Source organism: Aythya ferina, assembly GCF_964211825.1.
Source record: "Aythya ferina genome assembly, chromosome: 1".
Classification (NCBI taxonomy): domain Eukaryota; kingdom Metazoa; phylum Chordata; class Aves; order Anseriformes; family Anatidae; genus Aythya; species Aythya ferina.
This window is the reverse complement of record NC_140296.1, coordinates 169,220,313-169,240,473: the sequence shown is the minus strand read 5'-3', so window position 1 is coordinate 169,240,473 and position 20,161 is coordinate 169,220,313. Positions and strand designations below refer to the sequence as shown.

The window sequence follows — 20,161 nt, the reverse complement described above, 5'->3', positions numbered from 1 at the left end:
GGATTATGTAAGCTTTCCCACCTCTGGTTTCCAAACATTTAATGTGTCAGATGAGAATTACTGCATTTTACATGCATTTTCATTTTTACACCTCTAAGAGGCCAAGAAGAAAATAACTGTTGAACCAGTGATTGTAAAGGTGTATTTCCACTCTCATTTTGTCAGTAAAAATCTGAGGGATTTTTAGTCCACATAAAAAGTAGGAACTTGAGATACAAATATATCTGTACTTATGGTTGCTATTCTTTCTTCTTGTCTTTGTAGACCTGCTGTAGAATATCACATTGTCACAGACAAAGGATTTAATTTTTCAGCAGTGGATGATGCTTTTGTGTGCCAGAAGAAGAATCATTTCCAAATCACAGTCCATATTAGAATCACTGGACATCCAAAATATGTCAAAACTCAGCTAGGGATGAAACCAATAGAAAAGTTTTACTTGAAAGTTTTTGGAATAAGGGCAAGTATTTATCTTCTTTGTGTGTATTACTTTTAATGTTAGTATGTGATTATCCACATAATGAGGTAAATAATTGAAGTGGACGCTCTTCATAATCATTTTTGTCCAAGAACTGGCAAAAGACAACTCTTAAAACTACTAATGACTTCTGTGTGGTACTCTGGGGGAGTGATGTTTTATGGTTGCTTGTGTTTGGTACATGTTGAAATTTATAATGCTTGTCTGACGCATGGTTTCGGTGACTTCCCTCTTGCTGGCTGAAGTTTTCTTCCCTCTGTGGGCAGTGCAGTGAAGCCAGCTGGTGTGTAGTTGGCCATCCATTGACCAAGAAGATGTGTTGAAAAAAAAATCACAAAGCAAAGAAAAAGAATCAAATCTGTTTTTCTTGAACAGTTCACATGTAGAAAACCAGCACAATACCCCAGTTTCTTCTTGCCAGGTTTTCAATTTTCATTTAAAGAACCAAATTCTTTCTGGCCAATATGGGTCCACAATCTCGCATATAGAGAAGTAATATGAGATTTTCTTATTTCTGAAAGATTTTACCATTTTTTACTTGCTACCAAAATTTAGTTATTTAAAAAATCCCTGTAGTTGCTTTGCTTAATACTCTCTGAAACATGAATGCAGAATAAATTAGTGAGTATTATTGTCATGTGTTCCTCTGTGCACCAAAGTGCTTCTTGGTACCATTCCAGAAAGGTACCAAAATTTACATTAAAATAACTTACTGCCTTATGTAGGCTTGGTTCTCATGTTAAAAAATGACATTTATGATTTGAAATAGAACAAGCCAATAACAGTCAAGTCTCAGAAATTAAATGTTCTTTTGCAAATTATTGTATCATTTTTTCTATTTTCTGTTTCTTTCAAATTATTTGCAAGAATGATTTGGGACTTTAGACTAGCTAGAACAGAGCATTGATCAAGTGTCAGTTGAGTAGGTGTATATTCCCATGTTACTTTCTACTAAATTACATGAGGAATGAGAGAGATTGCACAGTTTACCTGTTCATTTCTATTGCAAGTTTTATATCTGTAAAAATTTAGTATTCTTGTCATTTTGATTTTTTTTTTTTAATAGGTGGAGTCTCCAAATCAAACTATTGCTATCGAACAGTCTCAGACAGATCGGAGCAAAAAAACTTTCCATCCTGTTAGGTAAGAGTTTTGAGAAATATATTCCATTTTATTTCGATAATAGAGTGGGCTGAACTTGGATGTAGTTCTTTCTTGGAAACTCATAGTATCTCTAAGTCATCTTCTGATCTTTACTCAAATTCTGTTCCCAATGAGTACATAAAATTGCTGTAGTAATATATACCTGGTCTCCCTTCATTTAGGAAAAAAATTCAGCAGCTTTACAAATGCCCATCCCATATATTTGCATTCAGCTAGCAGTGTTGTTGTATGGTACTGGGGCTGGGTGGTGGATGCATTTTCCATCTTAAGAACTGTAAGTAGTGTTCCTGCTCTCATGAGACTACAGGGACATCAGATATATGTGCAGTGCTTTTAACGGGAAGTGGCCCAAATAGAAATATACATGCAACTTTTCCTGGGAACTGTCTGCCATTCTTCTGCATCTTAGTCAGCAGCAGAACCAGTATTTGTTTTTTTCTAAGTGTTTCCTGTTGGAGCTGGCCTGTTCTCTAAAAATAATTGAATAAGCCTTACAGCAGAAAAAGATAAGACATTGTCAAGTTTGACAGGACAGTGTTTGGATAAAGGCTGCAATATACAATCTACAAAAAAATGAACTTTGAGCTTGGACAAAGAGCTAGATTTTCACTTAATTAATTATATCGTAGCATTATTATTCCTTTTACATACTGAAAAGTAGATTCTGGGTGCATGTCAATTGTTTCATGTGTGATGATGGTGGAATTTTCATTTATGGTAGACAAGAAGGTGGTATGTGGACTGTTGTTTTCTCCATGCAAACTGTTTAATCTTATTATTTATTACTTATGAGAGTGGTGCCACTATGTATTTGAGACACATATGTACGTTTTATACTTTCAGACAGACAAATTAAATGCAGATCAAGAAAAAAGATCAAGCAGTAATTTTTTTTATAATTTTAATATGTTAAGTTCGAATCCAATAGTAAGCAATGTTGCCTTTGGCAAGCAACAAATTCTCATCATATATTGCACATATGGTTTTAGTATGTTCACAACTGTGTACAAACTTACCAAGAAGCAAAGATTCCTACTAATAAGAGCAGCTTCTCATTCCTGGTCTTTTATCGTGTATGTTTATCTCATTGACAAGATCAGTGTGATTTTTATGCACTTTTATAAATCAGTGTTGCTGCATTTTTACTGGGGTACCACTGTTATTTTTTTTTTTCATTTCTCATCTTTTTTTAAAACTGTTTTAATGATCTTGAGGAAATCTGGGTAGATCCAGGTAGATCTCTAAATAGTTATTTCCTTGATCTTGTTTCCTTTCCTGTTTTAGAGTTGATCTGCCAGGGGACCAGATAACTAAAGTAACATTGGGAAGGTTGCATTTCAGTGAAACAACAGCAAATAACATGAGAAAAAAGGGGAAGCCTAATCCTGACCAAAGGTATTGTTGGCCTGTGTGTGGGAAGTGGAAAAAAGAACATCTACTTTAGAGTGGAGCTGAAGTGTGTTAAAAATCTCAGTGTTGCCAAATAGTGTGATTTATTTGTTTCAAATTCTGTGATACTTCATATCTGCTTAAAGGCCTATCTTCTAGAGTAACAAAATGATATGAGAACAAACAAATGAAAAAATAAGATATTTCCATCATTAAAGATCATTTCAAGAAATCATAGCCAGAGTGTTGTTGGCTGAGATACCGAGGAAGTCAAAAGATCCCATCCCAAATAACAGTCATTTTCTTCTGGAGAAAGAGGATTATTCATCCTTCAGTCTTCATTACTTAAATTTGTGACTTTTTTTTTGGTTGTGACTTGTTTTTTGGTTCATTTTCAGTGATTCGGGTGATTGAAAGAGCATATTACTTGAGAGTGGTACAAACATTTTCTCTTTCATCTTGTAACAAACATATTTTTTAAAATGGTCTGTCTATCTTTTTATGTATCAGCAGTAGCAGTTGTATTTAAAACATCTTATTTTCTTCTGTAACAAGGCATCATTTCATTTTTTTCTTCATTAAATCAATTTCAAATTAGATACTTCATGCTGGTGGTTGGACTGTATGCTGTCTCTCAGGATCAATTCTACTTGCTGTCTGCAAATGTCTCTGAAAAGATCATTGTAAGGGTAGGTAGAAATTTATATTACTTTCATGTTTACTGTTTTAATACCCACAGGAGACTATCAGGAGTGATTCTCCAATGTAAAAAGAATTACCATTAAATAAGAAATATGGATAAAAAACACAAACAATTGCATATGTTATGAATAGATTGCTATCTTATAATTAACAGGATTTTAAAACATTAAAAGTGGGCTACAGAAGACTTTAAAAAGAAAGCTTGTTGTGAATACAGAATACGTTGATTTTTCCAGATTGTTTTTCCTTTGAGGTTAAAGAGTTGCCTGTACTTGCTAGGAATTTGGTAAATGCTTTCATTGGCTAAATGCTTCATTTTCAAGGGACAATGAGAGTTAAAAAAAAAAAAAAAAAAAGTGCAAGCAAAGAAGTAGCTCTGGGAAGATGAAGACTTATGACTGGCACTTTCCAGTGTGTCTGAGCTCTTAACTTGGTGGTTGTAATATATGTTTCAAAACAATACATGTAAGAATTTGTCTCTCATCCTTATAACCTTTACGTGGATAAGAGGTTTGAAAAATAAAGCTCTCCTTTTAATATTCAGCCTTAACCCAAAGTTAGAGCTAGACTTGGAAGAGACAAAAAACCCAGTGCTGTAATGTAATGGGAGCTATGAAGGGGCCGGGCAAGGAAGGAGAGTGCTGCAGAAAGTCTTCAGTCCCAGCAAAGTTTTGTTTGGGCTTAAGCTAAATGCCGTGCAGGAACATAGCTCCTCCCTACAGTTTGGGTTAGGGTTCCAGTTGGGTTTTAAAGGGAGAGGTAAAGTGGAAAGATGAAACATCAGTGGGGCTAGAAAGGGATTCCAGCTGAACATGAGAGCTGCTCGGAGCTTACAGGTGGGCTTTCTTTTGTGTGAGCCAAAGACAAGGTGTCTGTGTTGTACCTGGGCACTATCTAGAGAAAGGGTTAGGGTCTGAAAAGTGAGAAAGTGCAGAGCTCCACTGTGAGCTGGTTGGAGAAGGCCCTGCACAGGGAAGGTTAGGACTGCCAAAACATTTTTATTCTGGCCTCTTTTTCATGCGAATCACACACGGGAATCTGGGTAACTCCAGAAGAGTTAGAAAGATTTTAGAAATTTACATTTTTCTTCAATTTTTAATGTTAGATTCTTTTAAAATTTCAATGAATAATGTTTATTTCAAATAATAATTTGAACAATGTGAGAGCACGGTTTTTGAACAGGAATCCAATGAATGGGACTTTGCAAACCTGCCCATTATTCCAGTCAAAGAAAAATAAGAAAAGCAGAAGGAAAAACACTGGCTATGATTTGAAGTAGTGAAAATGTCAGCAGGAAAGCTGGAGGAAAAAAAAAAAAAAGGCAGTTTTCCAGATGTCTGAAAGGGTTTTAGTGGATGGCAGGGTAACCTGAGCCAGCCACTGGTTCCTTTAAAGTGGCAAAGCTGTGCAAATGCACTGCAAGCGAAAGGAGCTCCTGTGCTGGCTCTTTACGTACTGAAGTATAACATAACAAAACTACCAGCTGACCAGTAGTTATCAGGCATGTCAGATCATGCTCTAATTGTGGCAAAGAGTGATAAGAGCACAACATCATGCACTACAGATGTCAAAGCCTTGTGAAAACCCAAGACTCCTTCAAATGACTATGAACTTCTTGTCACAATTGTACTCTGCTCAGGCTGAAATTTGAAAGTCTGAATTCAAAGTTAAAAAAAAAGTAAATAAATTGACTAAATTAATTATTGAAAAAAATGCCTTTTCTAATTATATACACTCCTCTGTTTTTTGGTATTCTTTGAAAGACTCTAGTTTTCTGATATGGAATTTCTAATGTGAATTAATTGTAAACATTATAGAGGATTTTAGAGACTGTGAATAGATTTATTCTGGGGTCCCTCAATGAAAATGACATTTGGTAAACCAGAGAGTCATCATTATTTGTTTGTCCAGATGGTGACCTCTCCAGGAACAGCTATTTATAGACTTTGCAGATCTCTGGAATCTAGCAAACAGGTTTTGAATGTATCTTATACTGTAGTATCTCAGTTGCCAAAAGCAAAACTCATTTGGTAACTGTAACTTGCAGGAATTGCTGTTAGAAGGTGCATTTGTTCCTGCCTATTTCATTATGCATTGTTTTCTACCAGTTCAAAACAACAAATAATTGAAAAAAACCTTAATTATTTAATTTTGGTTTTGAGGCATATCAGTAATACTTAAATTGTTTAGAATGTCAAAAGACTTTTGATTCAGTGACTTCATTTTTGCATGTGTGTTTTATGGTGAAAATGCTCACAACAAGGTAAGTATTTCCTGGGCTATGGTTTGAGGTACATTTCATTTGGGGGCAGCACAGAATAAACCATGTTTGACTCACGTTTGTTCCTATCAGACTTCTTGCTCTTGTTACCACACTCCTCCTCAGTCATGCTGGTAGAACCGTTTTTCTGGGGTCCTGCAATTAACCGGAAAGGTTAAAAACTGAAAAGTTTTTAACTTGTGTTAAAAACAAGTCTAATTTTTTTGCTTGGCTGATTTTAAGTCAGGCTGGTTCCTCCATCCTGGTCTATGTCAGGGCATCAACTGAGGGCTGGCAGGTGGAGATGAATGATGGGGAGTGGGCTGCCTACACTGGTCCTGCTGCCAAAAGAAATGTGCATCAGGCTGTAACCCTGGGCAGATTTTGGATTCCTTTCTGCCCCTGTCCCACAGTTCTCCGTTCCCTCAGTAGTGCTGAGGTGATCGTCTGTGTGGCATTGCTGCAAAATGACTGCAGTAGATAGAACAGGCCTGAAAAGAAAATCTCAGCCCTACAAAGCCCTATTCTTCCATGGTTGTGGCTTCCCAGCAAATGTTTTGATGCTTGTGAAAAGGCAACGGGTAGGGGCAGTGGTCTCACTACCTCTTCCTATCTCCCTTCCTGCTCCTAGTTTTAATATATCTGTTGTGGAGCAAGGCTCCACTGTACTAGATGCAGTGTAAACAGAGACAAAATGATCCCTTTCCACAAATAGTTTACAAATAAATTGGCAATTTACCGTTTAGGTAATGTAGTTGGGCTTCTTTTTTCCACTTACTTGTTTTCAAGGGTTATTTCTAGAAACCTTCTATACATGACATTTATGGTTTGGAGCATCTATTTATGAGAACAGGACCTGTGAATTTAAACAAGATCATCTCTGATCCTCTCATCTGTTCAGTACAGGATTTCGGTACATGTTGGAAAAGTTTATGAAACAGCATGTAAAAGAATGAAACAAGTATGGCCAAAGCATGTAAGATTACATAAATATGTAAATATATATTTTTGAACCACATGTGCTTAATCTCTGGATAGTTTTCTCTTTTCTAATTTCCAGCCTCAGCTCAAAGTTGCTGAAAAATTGAGGAAGGCTATATGGCATAAAGTCAAAGTTAAACTTTGAAAATCTTTGAACATTGATAATTTATCTTACTGTGATAATAAAATAGAATCCAGGGGAAAGACCAATGAGGCCGGTGCTTTATGAGCAGAAACAGTTACTTAGGATTGACTCCACTCTGTTTTTTTGTTAGTGTTTTAAAAAAAGCTCACAAATACAATTTAAATATTAAATATTTGTTATCTCATTTTCCCTGAATTGCTAATGGAATAAAGCAATAGTATATCTATGCTATGCTATCTTTAAATATATATATTTTTTCTCCCAGGCATCTAACCCAGGGCAGTTTGAGAATGACAGTGATGTACTGTGGCAGCGAGGACACGTTCCAGAGACGGTAGTCTATCACGGTCGAGTAGGAATTAACACAGATGCACCAGACGAAGCACTGGTTGTCTGCGGAAATGCAAAAGTTATGGGCAGAGTCATGCATCCATCTGACAGCCGAGCAAAAGAGAATATCCGGGAGGTGAGGGCTATGGAGTATTTAGGGCATTTATGTTTGCAACATGGCACACGTATGGATCATTGTTCTGACATGTGAAGCCGTGTCTTTATCTTGGGTGTGCTAAAATTCTGGCCTAAGAAAATGTGGCATACCAGAGTGCTCTGTACAGCCATGGCCTGTGGCCTTTGGAAGAGGCTGACCACAGAAGCTGAGGGTAAATGTAAATGGGAGTTGTTGGGCTGGAGGGTCACTGGCAATGCAAATACAAACAGCACTCTGCTCGTGGGGAGTAGGAAGATTGTTTGTATTGTTTGATGCAAAGATCAGCCAAATGGACATATTAGGCTTGTTGCTATGTCAGTGAAGTCCTAGATGCCACAACCATTCTTAACGTCTCAACACGTGAATCTTGGTATTTGCCCAACTAGGTTGATACGAATGAGCAGTTGAAAAGAATAACACAAATGAGGCTGGTGGAGTACGACTACAAGCCTGAATTTGCATCTGTTATGGGAATAAAAAATACCCATGAAACAGGTATTCAGTCAGTTCTGTTCCCATTTTTTGTTTACTTTTGCTGTTGTTCATTGTGCCCTAGTGCCTTTTAACACCCTGCTATTTCATCTTCATTTCTAGTATACTTCAATTGCTTATTTTGCTGTGTTTGTCTTGCTAGTTGAAGGTGCCAAAATAAGATATTTCTGGTATATTTCCAAATTCTATTTCAATTATCAATAGTAGAAGATGATTTTTCAAGGTTTAATGAGAATGAAGTACATGATCAGAAACAATTTTGTTCTTATGGCAGAGAAATGGGAAGGAAACTTTCAAGGTTTCTGCTTGTCTTCTGTAGAGTAGAAAAAAAAAAGTGAAATCCTGGATTTTCCTATCACAGAGAAATTCTAGAACATATTTGGCCCTACCTGCACCTTTTAGGGTTGAGAACTCAACAATGGTCAATGGTACATCACTACCTTTCCTGACTTTTGTTTCTGTTATCTTGTGAACAGGAATAATAGCCCAGGAAGTGAAGGAGCTTTTACCTGAGGCTGTTAGAGAAGCTGGAGATGTTGCTTGTAATGATGGAGAAAAAATAGAAAACTTCCTCATGGTTGACAAGGTATGGCCTTGAGAGGGAAAGTGGAGGTGCGTGTTTAGATGTTTCCTTTTGTGTGTGGAGCTATAAACACATGCTGTGCTTTATACAAAGATGTAGGCCTGCATGTGGTATTTACAAAAGTAGCCTTTGGCAAATCATTGAGGAAAACTGAACCATCAGGTGTTAGTAAATGGCAGAATCTTTCAAAGACAGAAAGTATTTACATTGAAATCTTTACAATCATTATGGTTGGAGAAGACCTTCAAGATCGTCTGGTCAAATGACCATACAACAACAGACAAAAGGCAAAAAACTTCAAATTTGCTTAATAAAGTTGGATAGTGATTTCATAGCACTGGGCCAAGAAGTGATGCCCAAACATCCAAAACATTCTTTTAATTTCAGTGTTGAAGTTAATTAAATGCACCAGAAATGAGTTAAGCAATTATAACATTCCATTTGTTAAATAAAAATGTCCTTATTCTAAACCTCTGTGTAATCACTTCACACCAAAGGCAAATGTTAATTGTGTGTGCTCTGTGGGATTTTTTTTTTTTTTTGGCTATCTGAAATATTTATTATAACTTCAAAGTTATAGTACTGTAACATGTTTATGGTGCACAGAGTAATTGCCATGCTAATAGGTTGGAATCAGTGCCTTAGTCCATTGTCCTGTGCTCTCTTTCCCTACTTTTCCTGTAGAAACAGGACTGTAAGGGGCTGTCAGTCAGAGTCCAGTCACACTTGACCGCTGACATAGCTTGTCCAGAACATTGCTCAGAGTCGCCCCTCTGTTTTGCGCTGGTTCACTGCAGGTCAGGGCCCACTTCCCAGCCTTATACCACTGACAGCTGATAATGGAAAGAGGGAGGTTTTCCAGATGGGTGACCTGTCTTGCTTGGATGATGTCACGAACAAGATTCTTTATTCATTATAATCATTCATTTTCTCATTATTCTGTAGAAAACACAAGTTTACACCTACAAGCGTCAAGAACATATTTATCAAAATGTACTCCATACAAAGGTCTCATGAATTAAACACCTTAAATAAAGCTGTGGAAAGAGCATTTTCATGAACATCTCAGCATTCATGTTACCCATGTGAATAATTTCAGTTTTCAGATGGCTTTCAGGAAAATAGTAGTTTGATGACAGTGACAGAAAACTTACTCTGTATCCTGCTTGTTGTAGCTTATAGCTCTCACTGCTTCCCTGTGGGTGTGCTGGAAGTGGTAGTAGGGTCTTTTTGTTGTCAGTCAGTGTGTGAATACGGGTCAGGGGAGGCGTGGAGAACAGCCAAGAAAAGTCAGACCATTGCCTAGCCCACTCTTTCTCCTCTCTTTAGGGGTCCAGACTGTTTTTCATCCTTCAGTTCCATCTGCTACTTAAAGGACATTCTACTTTCATGCCGACTAAGCATGACAAGGTTTACCTCCTGCAAGACGAACAAATGGGCTTTGTCTGCTTGAACAGAGGATAGGGGCTTTCTGGAGACAGTGTTGAAAAAGAGACATAGAAAATTTGCTCTATTTGGTCGGAGTTCCAGCTGATTTTTAGATTGTTATAGAAGAGCACTGGTGTTAGATACTAACATTAGGTTTATTTTGCCTTTTAGCCCTTCGTTTTACATTGTGTAAGAGCTGCAACATTGTTTGCATTTTTTGAGTCCTAGAAAATTGCTTTGGGATAGTCAGTTTTGTTGTTGTTGTTTGTTTTTGTTTTCCTGACAAAACGTTTAGGTTGGACAATTGAGCTTTTGATTTAATGGGAAAATAAGCTGCAAAACGTATCTGATAGAAATCTTTCTCTCTCTCTTTTTTTTTTTTTTTTTTTTTTTTTTTTTTTTTTTTTTTTTTTTTTTCTGAAGTGTCACACAACACACTGTTTGTAACAGTGCCTCATAGCTCTGCCGTTTGGGCCTGTCATGTTGCCTTTCTCCTCTGTAGCTTGGCATTAGACAGTGCCTACCAGAATTTGACCCAGTGATGTGACCTAGCCTACTGATAGAAACAGAGAAAGCCTCCTGCACCCTGCAGGGTGTCATTCTGCTATGGATGTGGCCCAAGCAGGAATGAGTTGTTACAGTGATGGCGTATTTACTACGTAGCTTTTCCTTGTCTACTTGGCTAGGTGGGATCACTTCACACTTTGCTCCTGGGTTAATAAGGTTAGGTAAATTACTGCAGTGCTATCTTGCTTTCTGCTCTTGTTCCTAACACCTGTTACAGAGCACGTGAATATCAATTCTGTGACATTAGTGAGGGGGACAGAGGCAGGAGAGAGATCTGTGTCTAACACGTCAAGGTGTATATTGAATTCAGAGCTTTGGGACAACTGATATCTTAGGTGGAATATCTGCTCCAAATACCTTGAGCTCTCATCATCAGAATAGCTCAGTCCCTAAAGTAATAAAATGATATGTGGATGACAGTGCTTTATATCTTTGCCTTCAGTCAGGCAGGTGATAAGGCCTTGAACTATTTTATCTTGCATTCCAACTTTAGTTCAAGATAAGCATGATATTGGCTGGTGTGGTTGTGTCTCTTTGTCTGTTACCTGTGTGGTGCTGTTAAACTCAGTAAAACTAATTGATTTCATTAGAAGTTTGGACCAAGTTCTGCTATATTCTAGGGAACTCTATTACCTGGGTGAAAATTTGCTATTTTGGGACATGAATCTTTCTTCTCAGCCACACAGTGCTGAGTATTTTGTCATCAATGAGGCAGTACAACTCTAATCAGTCCATTTTTTTTTTCCCCTAAGAAAGTATTCCTTCATTTTTCCAGGTGAGCCATTTTCTCATTTACCTGAAGTCACCTAGAAGAGATTCGCACCTGATTTGACAAGAATGAAAAGGGTGGCTGCTACATACCACTGATATGAGGATGAGTGACCATATAATTGATTTCATGGTTGTAGGCACACGTGGTTATTTTGAAGTCACTCCTTAGTAAACAGGACATTGATCTTCTGGCGGTAGAGAAGTTTGCAACCTACCACCAGTACATGTGGTCTGGTTCTCTTTATATAAAGTGCTGTCCGTTTCTGTGGAAGGTAGTCACCTTTAAAAGAAAGGCATGTGTGGTATTTACAAGGAGAATGGCAAAGCTGCTTTTGTTGTAGTTGTCCATGATTTGAATAGGCTGGGCTGTTCAGCAACATTAAATGCCAGTAACAGCTTCATGCAAGGTAGCATCCAATAGCTGAAGTGTGTTTTTTGTTAGTATGATGAGAAAGCTGTTCTTCCAAGCACAGCAATGAAAGCATGCTGTTACCATGTTCCTGCAGTGGGTCAGTAACTATTTTTGGCTCAGAAATGGGTAAAATCCTTATTACCTGGATGGATGTAACAAGGATGTTCCTGTATAGCTCAAGTTATGTGTGGGACATAGATAGCAATTCTGGCTTGTTTCAGCCAGGTTAGTCTATCCTGTAGGTAAATAGTTGGAGATACATTTTGATAGGGGGTTTTGAAATCAACGTAACAACTGCAACACTACAAATCAAATAGTAGATGCTTGCTGTGACATCTTTAATGTTCAAAATTCAGCACAGTATAAGTTCAAAATGCAGTTTAAATTCTTGGTCTACAAAGCCCTTTAGCTTGTTCATTTCTTTTTCTGCAAATCCTCATTTTCAATTTACTGCAAATTGAACACAAGCAATTTTACAATCTAGCCAAGGGATTTTATAGCCAAAGTGACCTCCCATTTACCGAGTTAACTTGTGTTAGCATTTTAAATATTCAGCGTGTCCTTCCATAGGTGAATTCTGTACGCATTACTGCTTGTTGCATCTGATTGATTAATGTACTGTATCTGCTTCTGTCATTGTTTTCCTTCTCAGGATCAGATCTTTATGGAGAATGTAGGTGCGGTAAAACAGCTTTGCAAACTAACCAACAACCTTGAAGTCAGAATAGAAGAACTGGAACAGTGGAATAGAAAACTGGCCAGGCTGAAAGGGATAAGCAGTGTAAAGTCCACAATCAGCGGAGGGAGCACAGTCAGGTATCTCTGCCTGGAACGTTCTCTGATAGTTGTCACAGAAATTAATGAAATGGTGTCTGTGGTAGAAATGAAAACTGATTTTACTTGACAATTGAGTTCAGTTCATTTCCAGCATTAAAATTGTGCAAAAAATGCAAAATGCTTTTTTTTTTTTTTTTTTTTTTTTTTTTTTAAGTCACTGACAACAGTAACATGTGAAACGGCTGTTAAATTGCAGTCATTTCTGTAGTTACTTCAGTTTCATAAATCAAGTCTAGATTATGTCCAGTTACAGCCCTGCAGCCTGGAAATTAATGCTAAGAGAAAACTGCAGAGCTTCTTTGGCAATAAAGAATCTTCATTAGTACTTCAGTGGAAGTGATGGGCATTTCCTATTTCTAAACCATTTCCCAAGCTTTCTTTGAAATGAAATGTAGCATGTAATAGCATTGACCTGAATGAGTTAACTGGATGCCTTTGTTCTTGAAAATGAATCTGATGACTCTTTTGTCTTTCTCTTTTTAAATGGTACAGTTGCAAAAGCAAATTACATTAACACCCTATTGAAAAATCTCTTTTTCATTTATTACTTACTGAAGCATTTGAATGTCAGGGAGATCTTCTCTCTTACAGCAGGTGTAGTCGAGCCACCAGTCTTTTGCCATCGAGAAAATCAGCCCAGCTAAAATCCAGCAAGGTGAGTGAAACTAAATATGTGAAATATGCTTATGAGAGAGTTTTTGTAAGTGCTGAAATATAGGTGAAAGTTTTCATGCTTCCAGAAATATAAAAAAATTCCTTAGGTAGAATTAGTTAGTATAATGCTAGAAGCTTAAAAGCTCCCTGAACTGAAATAGAAAATATGTATGAGACACTTCTACTTTCTCTCTATACATTGTGTGTATGGGGCAGATCCATACCATGTAATGGTGTGCCGCGGAGGCCATCAGGAAGGAATTGTTGAGCCAGTTACTTTGCTCATGTGGTGAAGTGCAGCCTTACATAGAAATGTAAGTTTGGAAGTTCAGTTCAGAAATACACACAGTGGTAACTCTTCCTCAGCTTAGTTTCTTGGTGGAGTCTTTCTCTGTGGTTTGCTGTTTGCATCTTCCCTTTTGTATTGGTTAATACTGTCTTTTAGGTGGTTAAGACATGAATAGGATGTCCTTGTTATTCCTGGATGAATACCTCTTGCCCATATTCTTGTATAGAAGGAAAAGAACCCTTTTAACAGGGACTGAATGAGTTAGGAATATCTGCTGGCCTTTTTCAGGACAGTCTTCCCGGGTTCTTTAAGGTGATTTAATGCATGTTTGCCTACCTTTCTTTTGCCAGTGCAAAGAGCAAGAGAAAATAACAGGTTGAATGTTCTTTGTTCTATAAGGACAATCAAATGCTCCATGATCTAAGATCATTCTGCTTGTTTGAAAAGTGCCTTTCTTCTGTATGAACACCAACACTTGGTTTATTATGGTCTAAACATATACTGAAAGGTGCTCATCTTTCAGATGTGGCCATTGCTTACAGAGCTCTTCATACGATTTTAAAATACTCGAAAAGTATGAAAAAAGAAAGAGAGGAGCTGTTATTTTTATCCATCCTTTCTTCCTGTGTAATATTTGTGTCACCAGACTATCAGCAATGTGCAGCACTCTTACAATTTTAGGGAGCCTGCCATTACTTAAGTTTTTCTCTTTGGAAGTTGACCTCTGTATAAAAATGATGTGTATGGTTCCTCTGAAAGAAAAAAGATTAACTTTAAGTCCGACTAGTGTAGTACTTCTTAATCTACTAGTCGTACCTTAGGTATATGCCACTTAATTTGACCAAATGTTTGTGGTTTTTTTTCCTAGGTTTGTTTGTCAAAGAGGAAAAAGTCTTGTTCCAGGAATATTTTCCGGGTGACTATAATAGCTTTGGTTGCTATTATGGCACTATGGTAACAACTAATTATCAAAAGTTGCCTTGTTTCTCCTTTCCCTTTTTAAATTATCAGAAAGATGAGTGAGATTTTTTTTCTTTTTCTTTCTTTTTTTTCTTTTTTTTTCCTCTCAAACTTCCTATTCAAAGGACAAAATATATTAAAATGAATAGTGAATATGCCTGGTAATATTGCAAAGTTGAAATAGTTTTAGAAAAGTGAGATATACATGTAGCACATGTACAACTAACCCCTGTCTATGTCAAAATCTATGGTGTAGCTCAAGTGCACTCAGCAGCTCGTACTATACCTGTAAAGCTGGACTCATGATTTTTTATACAATTGTTCTGTGCCTAAGTTCAACTTCTGAAGTACAGAGTGATTCTGTTCTGTGAAAAGAAACTGAACTTTTCCCCAGTGTGGTGGGCAGTATGTCACTCTAAAAGTTGAATGTGTGGCATTAGACTCATAGGAAGGAAACTACGCTTGGGACTTTGAGATTGCCATTTTCCGTTTCTAGTCCCAAACCTGTGGCTCACAGTCTCTCCAAGAACTGAATACTTTGAACTGGCATTGTGATTCTATTTGTAATGAAATAATTGATCATATTTTAAGTTGAATTTAGCTGTATGGAAGTACCTCATCTAAATAATAATTCAGTCAGAATTTTTCCCACTAAAGGGGGAGTGATCAGATAATTAAATTTACATTATTGTATTTGGACAAAGTGTTGTCAGGGTGTCATTAGTACCATGTAACTTAAGAGATGGATGTAAATCTACAGAATAATTCTCTTTCTACAGTGCTTTGACAATATCGACCCTTTATGTGCTTAGCCTTCATGACAGACATTTTGAAAAACATCCTATTTTCAGGCAAGTATTTGAGTTAATATCAATATTAGACTGTGGACCAATCTGTTTTGGTCTACAGCTGTGAAGTCTGTTTCTTAATAAGTTGTTTTTGCTTTTCTTCATCAGCGCTTCCACAAGCTCTGTTGTAATCTTTCCCTCTACCACTACAGCAGGTACTGTATCTCTGCTAGTTTGCATACATGTAGCAAGCTTTCAATTTCTATGCTATTATAAAATGCTAATAGATACACAGCACTGGTGAGAATTATGTCTTTTTTTTTTTTTTTTTTTTTTTTATTTCAGCATTGCAGGAAAGCACAATTTCTCAGAGCACGCAACCCATCAGCAGGATTCCTGAAGTGAATTTCTGTAACATTTTGCCTTGTGACAAGGTCTATTGTTGTCCAATTTATCAACCAAACTTCAAACACCTAATCTATGAGAAAACTGATGCAGAAGAGAAACGTAAGTTGAAATGTGAATTTCTATTTGTTATTTGAATAAAGACTCTATGAAGAGTGTGGAGAAAGGAGCAAGCATCTTTAAAGGTAGTTAGCTTTGTAAGATAATGCCTAGTCCACAGCATTTCAGAACTGTTGATATAACTACTCATCACTCCTGTCAGTATGTTTTTGAAAAATCTGGCCTGGTTACTTCCAGGAGTTCTGGGTCCTAAAATGTTTTGTTAGGTGTCACTGTTCTTGATAGCTATTTATGGTAAATGATTTGATGTGAACCAGAAAGTCACTAATCCCTTTAATCAACCTTTGGTTTCAATTGGCTAGGAATTGATTGGGCATAGCAGAGGGTGGATGAACATATTTAAAACAAAAACCAAAACACTTAGTAGTGTCACACTGTGGTGATACTGCATCTTTTCTGTGGGCAGAGACAGAAATTCAGCTACTGGAAGACATAAAGTTTAGTTATAACTGCTCATTCAGGCAGGGCTTTTGAGTAGAGAAACATTTAAAGGCAGAGCTCTGTGAAATAAATTACTTTAATAAATTCTTTCAGACATTGTCTGTGATATGATGTGTGTATAATAGATGAGTAGGTGTATTGTTTACAACTTTTATAACATATAAAGAGTTTATATGTTTACATGAAGGTACGTACAAGTTTTTGCAGTCAGTATTCCTCAATCCAAGACCTTAATACTGTTGATGTCTAGAAGCAAGTGCTAGTGTTACTAAATCCAGCATTCATACTCTTCCTTTCTTGTCCTTGAGAACAATTCTTGCATCAACCACAGTTGACAAATTAAGGTGAAATTGGGGATGGACACAGTTCAGCCTCTGAAGTACGAATTTCTACAAGGGCAGGCATTGCCAATTGCTGTGAAACTCTTGTCACATGAACTGGTTCAGTGGGGTTCACTCACTGGCTGTTCTTTATACTGCAAAGTGCTGTTGTCTGCGGATGGGCTGCATGTGAGTGGTCCTTGTGATTCGTGTGATTAATGCTGCAGTAAGCCCCGTGGCAGATAGAGCTCAGTACAGTGCTTTCAGGAGGTCATATATCTAAGTGATTTGTATTGGTCTGAAACCTGAAAGAGTGTTGATTAATTAAAAAGACGTTAATCTCATTTACAAATGAGGGAACTGTAGACAGCTGAAAATGAAATATGAAAACATTCTATCCCCAGCTGGCTGCTTTTGATATTAGGTGGAAAGAGAAGATAAGGACAAACACAAAGCATTACATTCCCAAGGTCTTATGCTCCAAATAGCATTAAGTGTGGATCCAAGAGTGAAAAATCAACACAGTACACAAGCTACTGAAAGATTTCAGATCTGCACAAGTTTAATGAAGCTGAGTGTGTCCCCAGACAGAAGGTAACAATGTCAATACAAAATCCAAACAGAAGGAAAGCCAACAAGCTGCTTAATGTAGCTGTAGCCAAGGTAAATGAAAAGGAAAATGTTTTTGAAAGAAAAAGCTGAATACTAAGTATGGGAAATAATCAAGATAAAAAGCGGGCATTTTAGGATCAGCTGATTAGTCTGATTCATGGAAAGCTAAAACTGTTTGAATTACATGCTAATTTATGAGTGCATTTTTGACAGACCATCTATTGTTCTGCCATACTGGTGCAGGTGCAGACCACTACTGAGTGCACCTGTTGTAGATCCTTTGCATCTCAAATTTGTTGAGGAAAAGACCGTCATCATAGAATCATTAAGGTTGGAAAAGACCTTCAAGATAATGTGGTCCAACCATCACCCTACCAGGAGTGTTCGAGAAGAAACAAAAGCATTCATTAGGAGGACAAATTTTATTAAGCAAAAATTCAGCACATTTTTATGTAGTCTATCTTAATATAGCTGTTTTTCTTCATGCTCTATTTGTCATAAGAACTGGAATTTCTGAAGGATTTAGAGTTTTTAACTCCTATTGACTTCAGTGGAAATGAAGAGTGTGAATATCTTTCAGCATCTGGGCCTTGCATTGGCTTATGGGACAATGAAAATAGCAATACTGTGAAGAGTACAGAAACAAGGAAAAATAAATTTCTATACTGGTTACTGATTCAGTTTAAACAGACGAAATCTTAGTGAAGTAAATCTGTCTTTGTTCTAGTTTTTGTACAAATTTCTGATACCCATTTAACACTGTTCTTCCATCATCTGCTAAACCAAGAATCATAGTATTAAATGTTTAGTAAATTAAAATATGTAGTAAGTATACTTGCAAACACTTGCATAGCTGAAGCATTTCATCTACAGGAAGAACACCATTCTTTCACTGAACAATCTTATGCCTTTACAATTGGATATAGGTTTTCCTACAGAATGGTTCTCTGTTAATGAAAATGCAAAATGTCAGGGAACAGTCAGTGCACTGTTATCACATCCAGACTATTATAAGAAAAAGAAAAAAAAGAAAAAAGAAAAAGGAAGAGACGGAAAGGAAGATGTGACAACTACTTTGTAAATTAAAAGGAAGAATGAGGGAGTGAATAAGCCATTCTGAGATCTGTCCCAGGACCTGCTGTATAACTGCCATGTGTCCAGAAGCCATTTTTCTGGGTGTGTGACTGCAGATCACAGTGTGAAGAAATGGGACAATAGTTGGCTGCTAAATGTAACAGTTACCATCTAAGTTGATAGGACTGCAAGATCTGTATGATGAGCAAGTAAAATGGATGTAAGGAATAACCAGCAGTAGTATCACTAATTTATAACAAAACTCAAAACTGATGGAAATCTACATTTATTTATTCATTATTATTTTTTTAAATTTTGTATTACTTCACTTCTAGGTACTCAGATTCCAGTTGTTAATTAATGTTGTTCCATGCTCTAAGTTACCTACTAGCATGAGAAAAGGCTGGATTTTCTTATTTCCCAATACTGAAATAAAAGGAAAGCCAATATCTCTAAAGCTCAATGTCAGCCTTGCTGTCTTATTTCAGTATCAGTGGAATGATACATTTTGATCCTTACTTTTGGAAAATATTTTTTTATATAATGAAATAGTGAATTCTGTTCTAAACAGTTGGTTTGAAATCAGAATGTTTGCTTTGGAAAACACAGGAATGGAGTTCTTCAGTATTCTGTAAATACACAGTCCCATTTTTTTCCCAAATGAAATGGTGTTTGATGAAGCAAGTTAGTTTAGGCAAAATAAATATTTCTTGGTGCTAGTTTATTGGTAACATTCCTCTAGACAGGTTCTTGGCTGTCAATTAACATAAAAGCACAAGATGAGCCTTAAACCATCTCCTGTGAGCTTGAAGGGCCTTTTGCTTTCCCCAGGTTGTACTGTGCGATGATTATTCAAAAGATACTCTAAAGTTCACTTTTCTAGACAAGTGCTGAGAAAATTAATAGAGTAAAAAATCCATCAACTTATATTTGACAGCCTAGTTCCGTGTTAGAAATTACAGAGATGGCACAGTGAATGTGGTGATTATGTTGTTAGATTTCTGCATTAGTTTCTTTAGTTTGGTGACTCATCCCTCTGTGCCTGAAGCACCGTGTCTTGGGTCAGTCCTCAGTGTCTTACATCTCAAATTCAAAAAGCTAAGCTATTCCTCTGGCCTGTGTGTGCATGGCAGATGCCTACTTATTCATTTTCTGACTAATAAGACAGAGTGGCTTTATGACCAGAGTTGTGCTGAAGTGCCTGGCTGGATCTTGACTTTCACCCCGCCTTTCTATTATAACAAGAGGTGATATTCTGTGTGGGGCATGAAATCTTTTCTAGTAGGCTATTTTTTTGAAATGTTTTAGATATCCTGTAAAATTTCAGAATCTTGTTTCTTGTTATCTACAGGTATCATTTGTCTGTAGTCTTCTGAATAGAGGTGGTTTGCATTTTAAATGTTTCTCTTGTTGGTTATGCATACCTTTATCCAAGAGATAATTAACATATCTTATGGACTTGTATTCATATTTTGCTGTTACAACTGTGCAAGGCTAACTTGGAGACTTTTGGATATACCTTCTCTCATAGGAAACAAAAGTAACAAGTTACCTGGAAGAAAGCCAGACAAAATAGCTGATGGAAGACCTAATCTTGGAAACGACTGTAAGTCCCATATTATTTTTTTAACTGTTGAAATGTATAATTGTGTAACTTTGAAAGGCTGCCTTTAGACTTGCAATTCTGTTACTGGAATTTAGAGAAGTTTAAATTATAACTGGTCATTATAGGATATTAGAATTTAGGACTCTACTAAATACCTGAGGTTCACTGTAATTTTCTTGTCATTCCAATTTATTCT

The 20,161-nt window shown here is 36.8% G+C and overlaps 1 protein-coding gene across 2 annotated transcripts in view; it reads left to right on the top strand.

Annotated features, from left to right (window-relative positions):
- MYRFL (myelin regulatory factor like) overlaps positions 1-20,161 on the top strand; it is a 44,032-nt gene that overhangs the window by 16,569 nt on the left and 7,302 nt on the right. Inside the window, exons 7-20 of one of the 2 annotated variants that reach the window (XM_084526155.1) lie at positions 265-460; positions 1,545-1,621; positions 2,927-3,037; positions 3,630-3,720; positions 7,385-7,585; positions 7,993-8,101; positions 8,575-8,684; positions 12,512-12,675; positions 13,291-13,351; positions 14,508-14,593; positions 15,379-15,450; positions 15,556-15,602; positions 15,733-15,894; positions 19,891-19,965. In XM_084526155.1, coding sequence (XP_084382281.1) covers positions 265-460; positions 1,545-1,621; positions 2,927-3,037; positions 3,630-3,720; positions 7,385-7,585; positions 7,993-8,101; positions 8,575-8,684; positions 12,512-12,675; positions 13,291-13,351; positions 14,508-14,593; positions 15,379-15,450; positions 15,556-15,602; positions 15,733-15,894; positions 19,891-19,965 — 1,562 coding nt within the window. Of the gene's footprint in view, positions 1-264; positions 461-1,544; positions 1,622-2,926; positions 3,038-3,629; positions 3,721-7,384; positions 7,586-7,992; positions 8,102-8,574; positions 8,685-12,511; positions 12,676-13,287; positions 13,352-14,507; positions 14,594-15,378; positions 15,451-15,555; positions 15,603-15,732; positions 15,895-19,890; positions 19,966-20,161 lie in introns of both variants that reach the window. The other variant, XM_084526154.1, reaches the window with a different exon arrangement.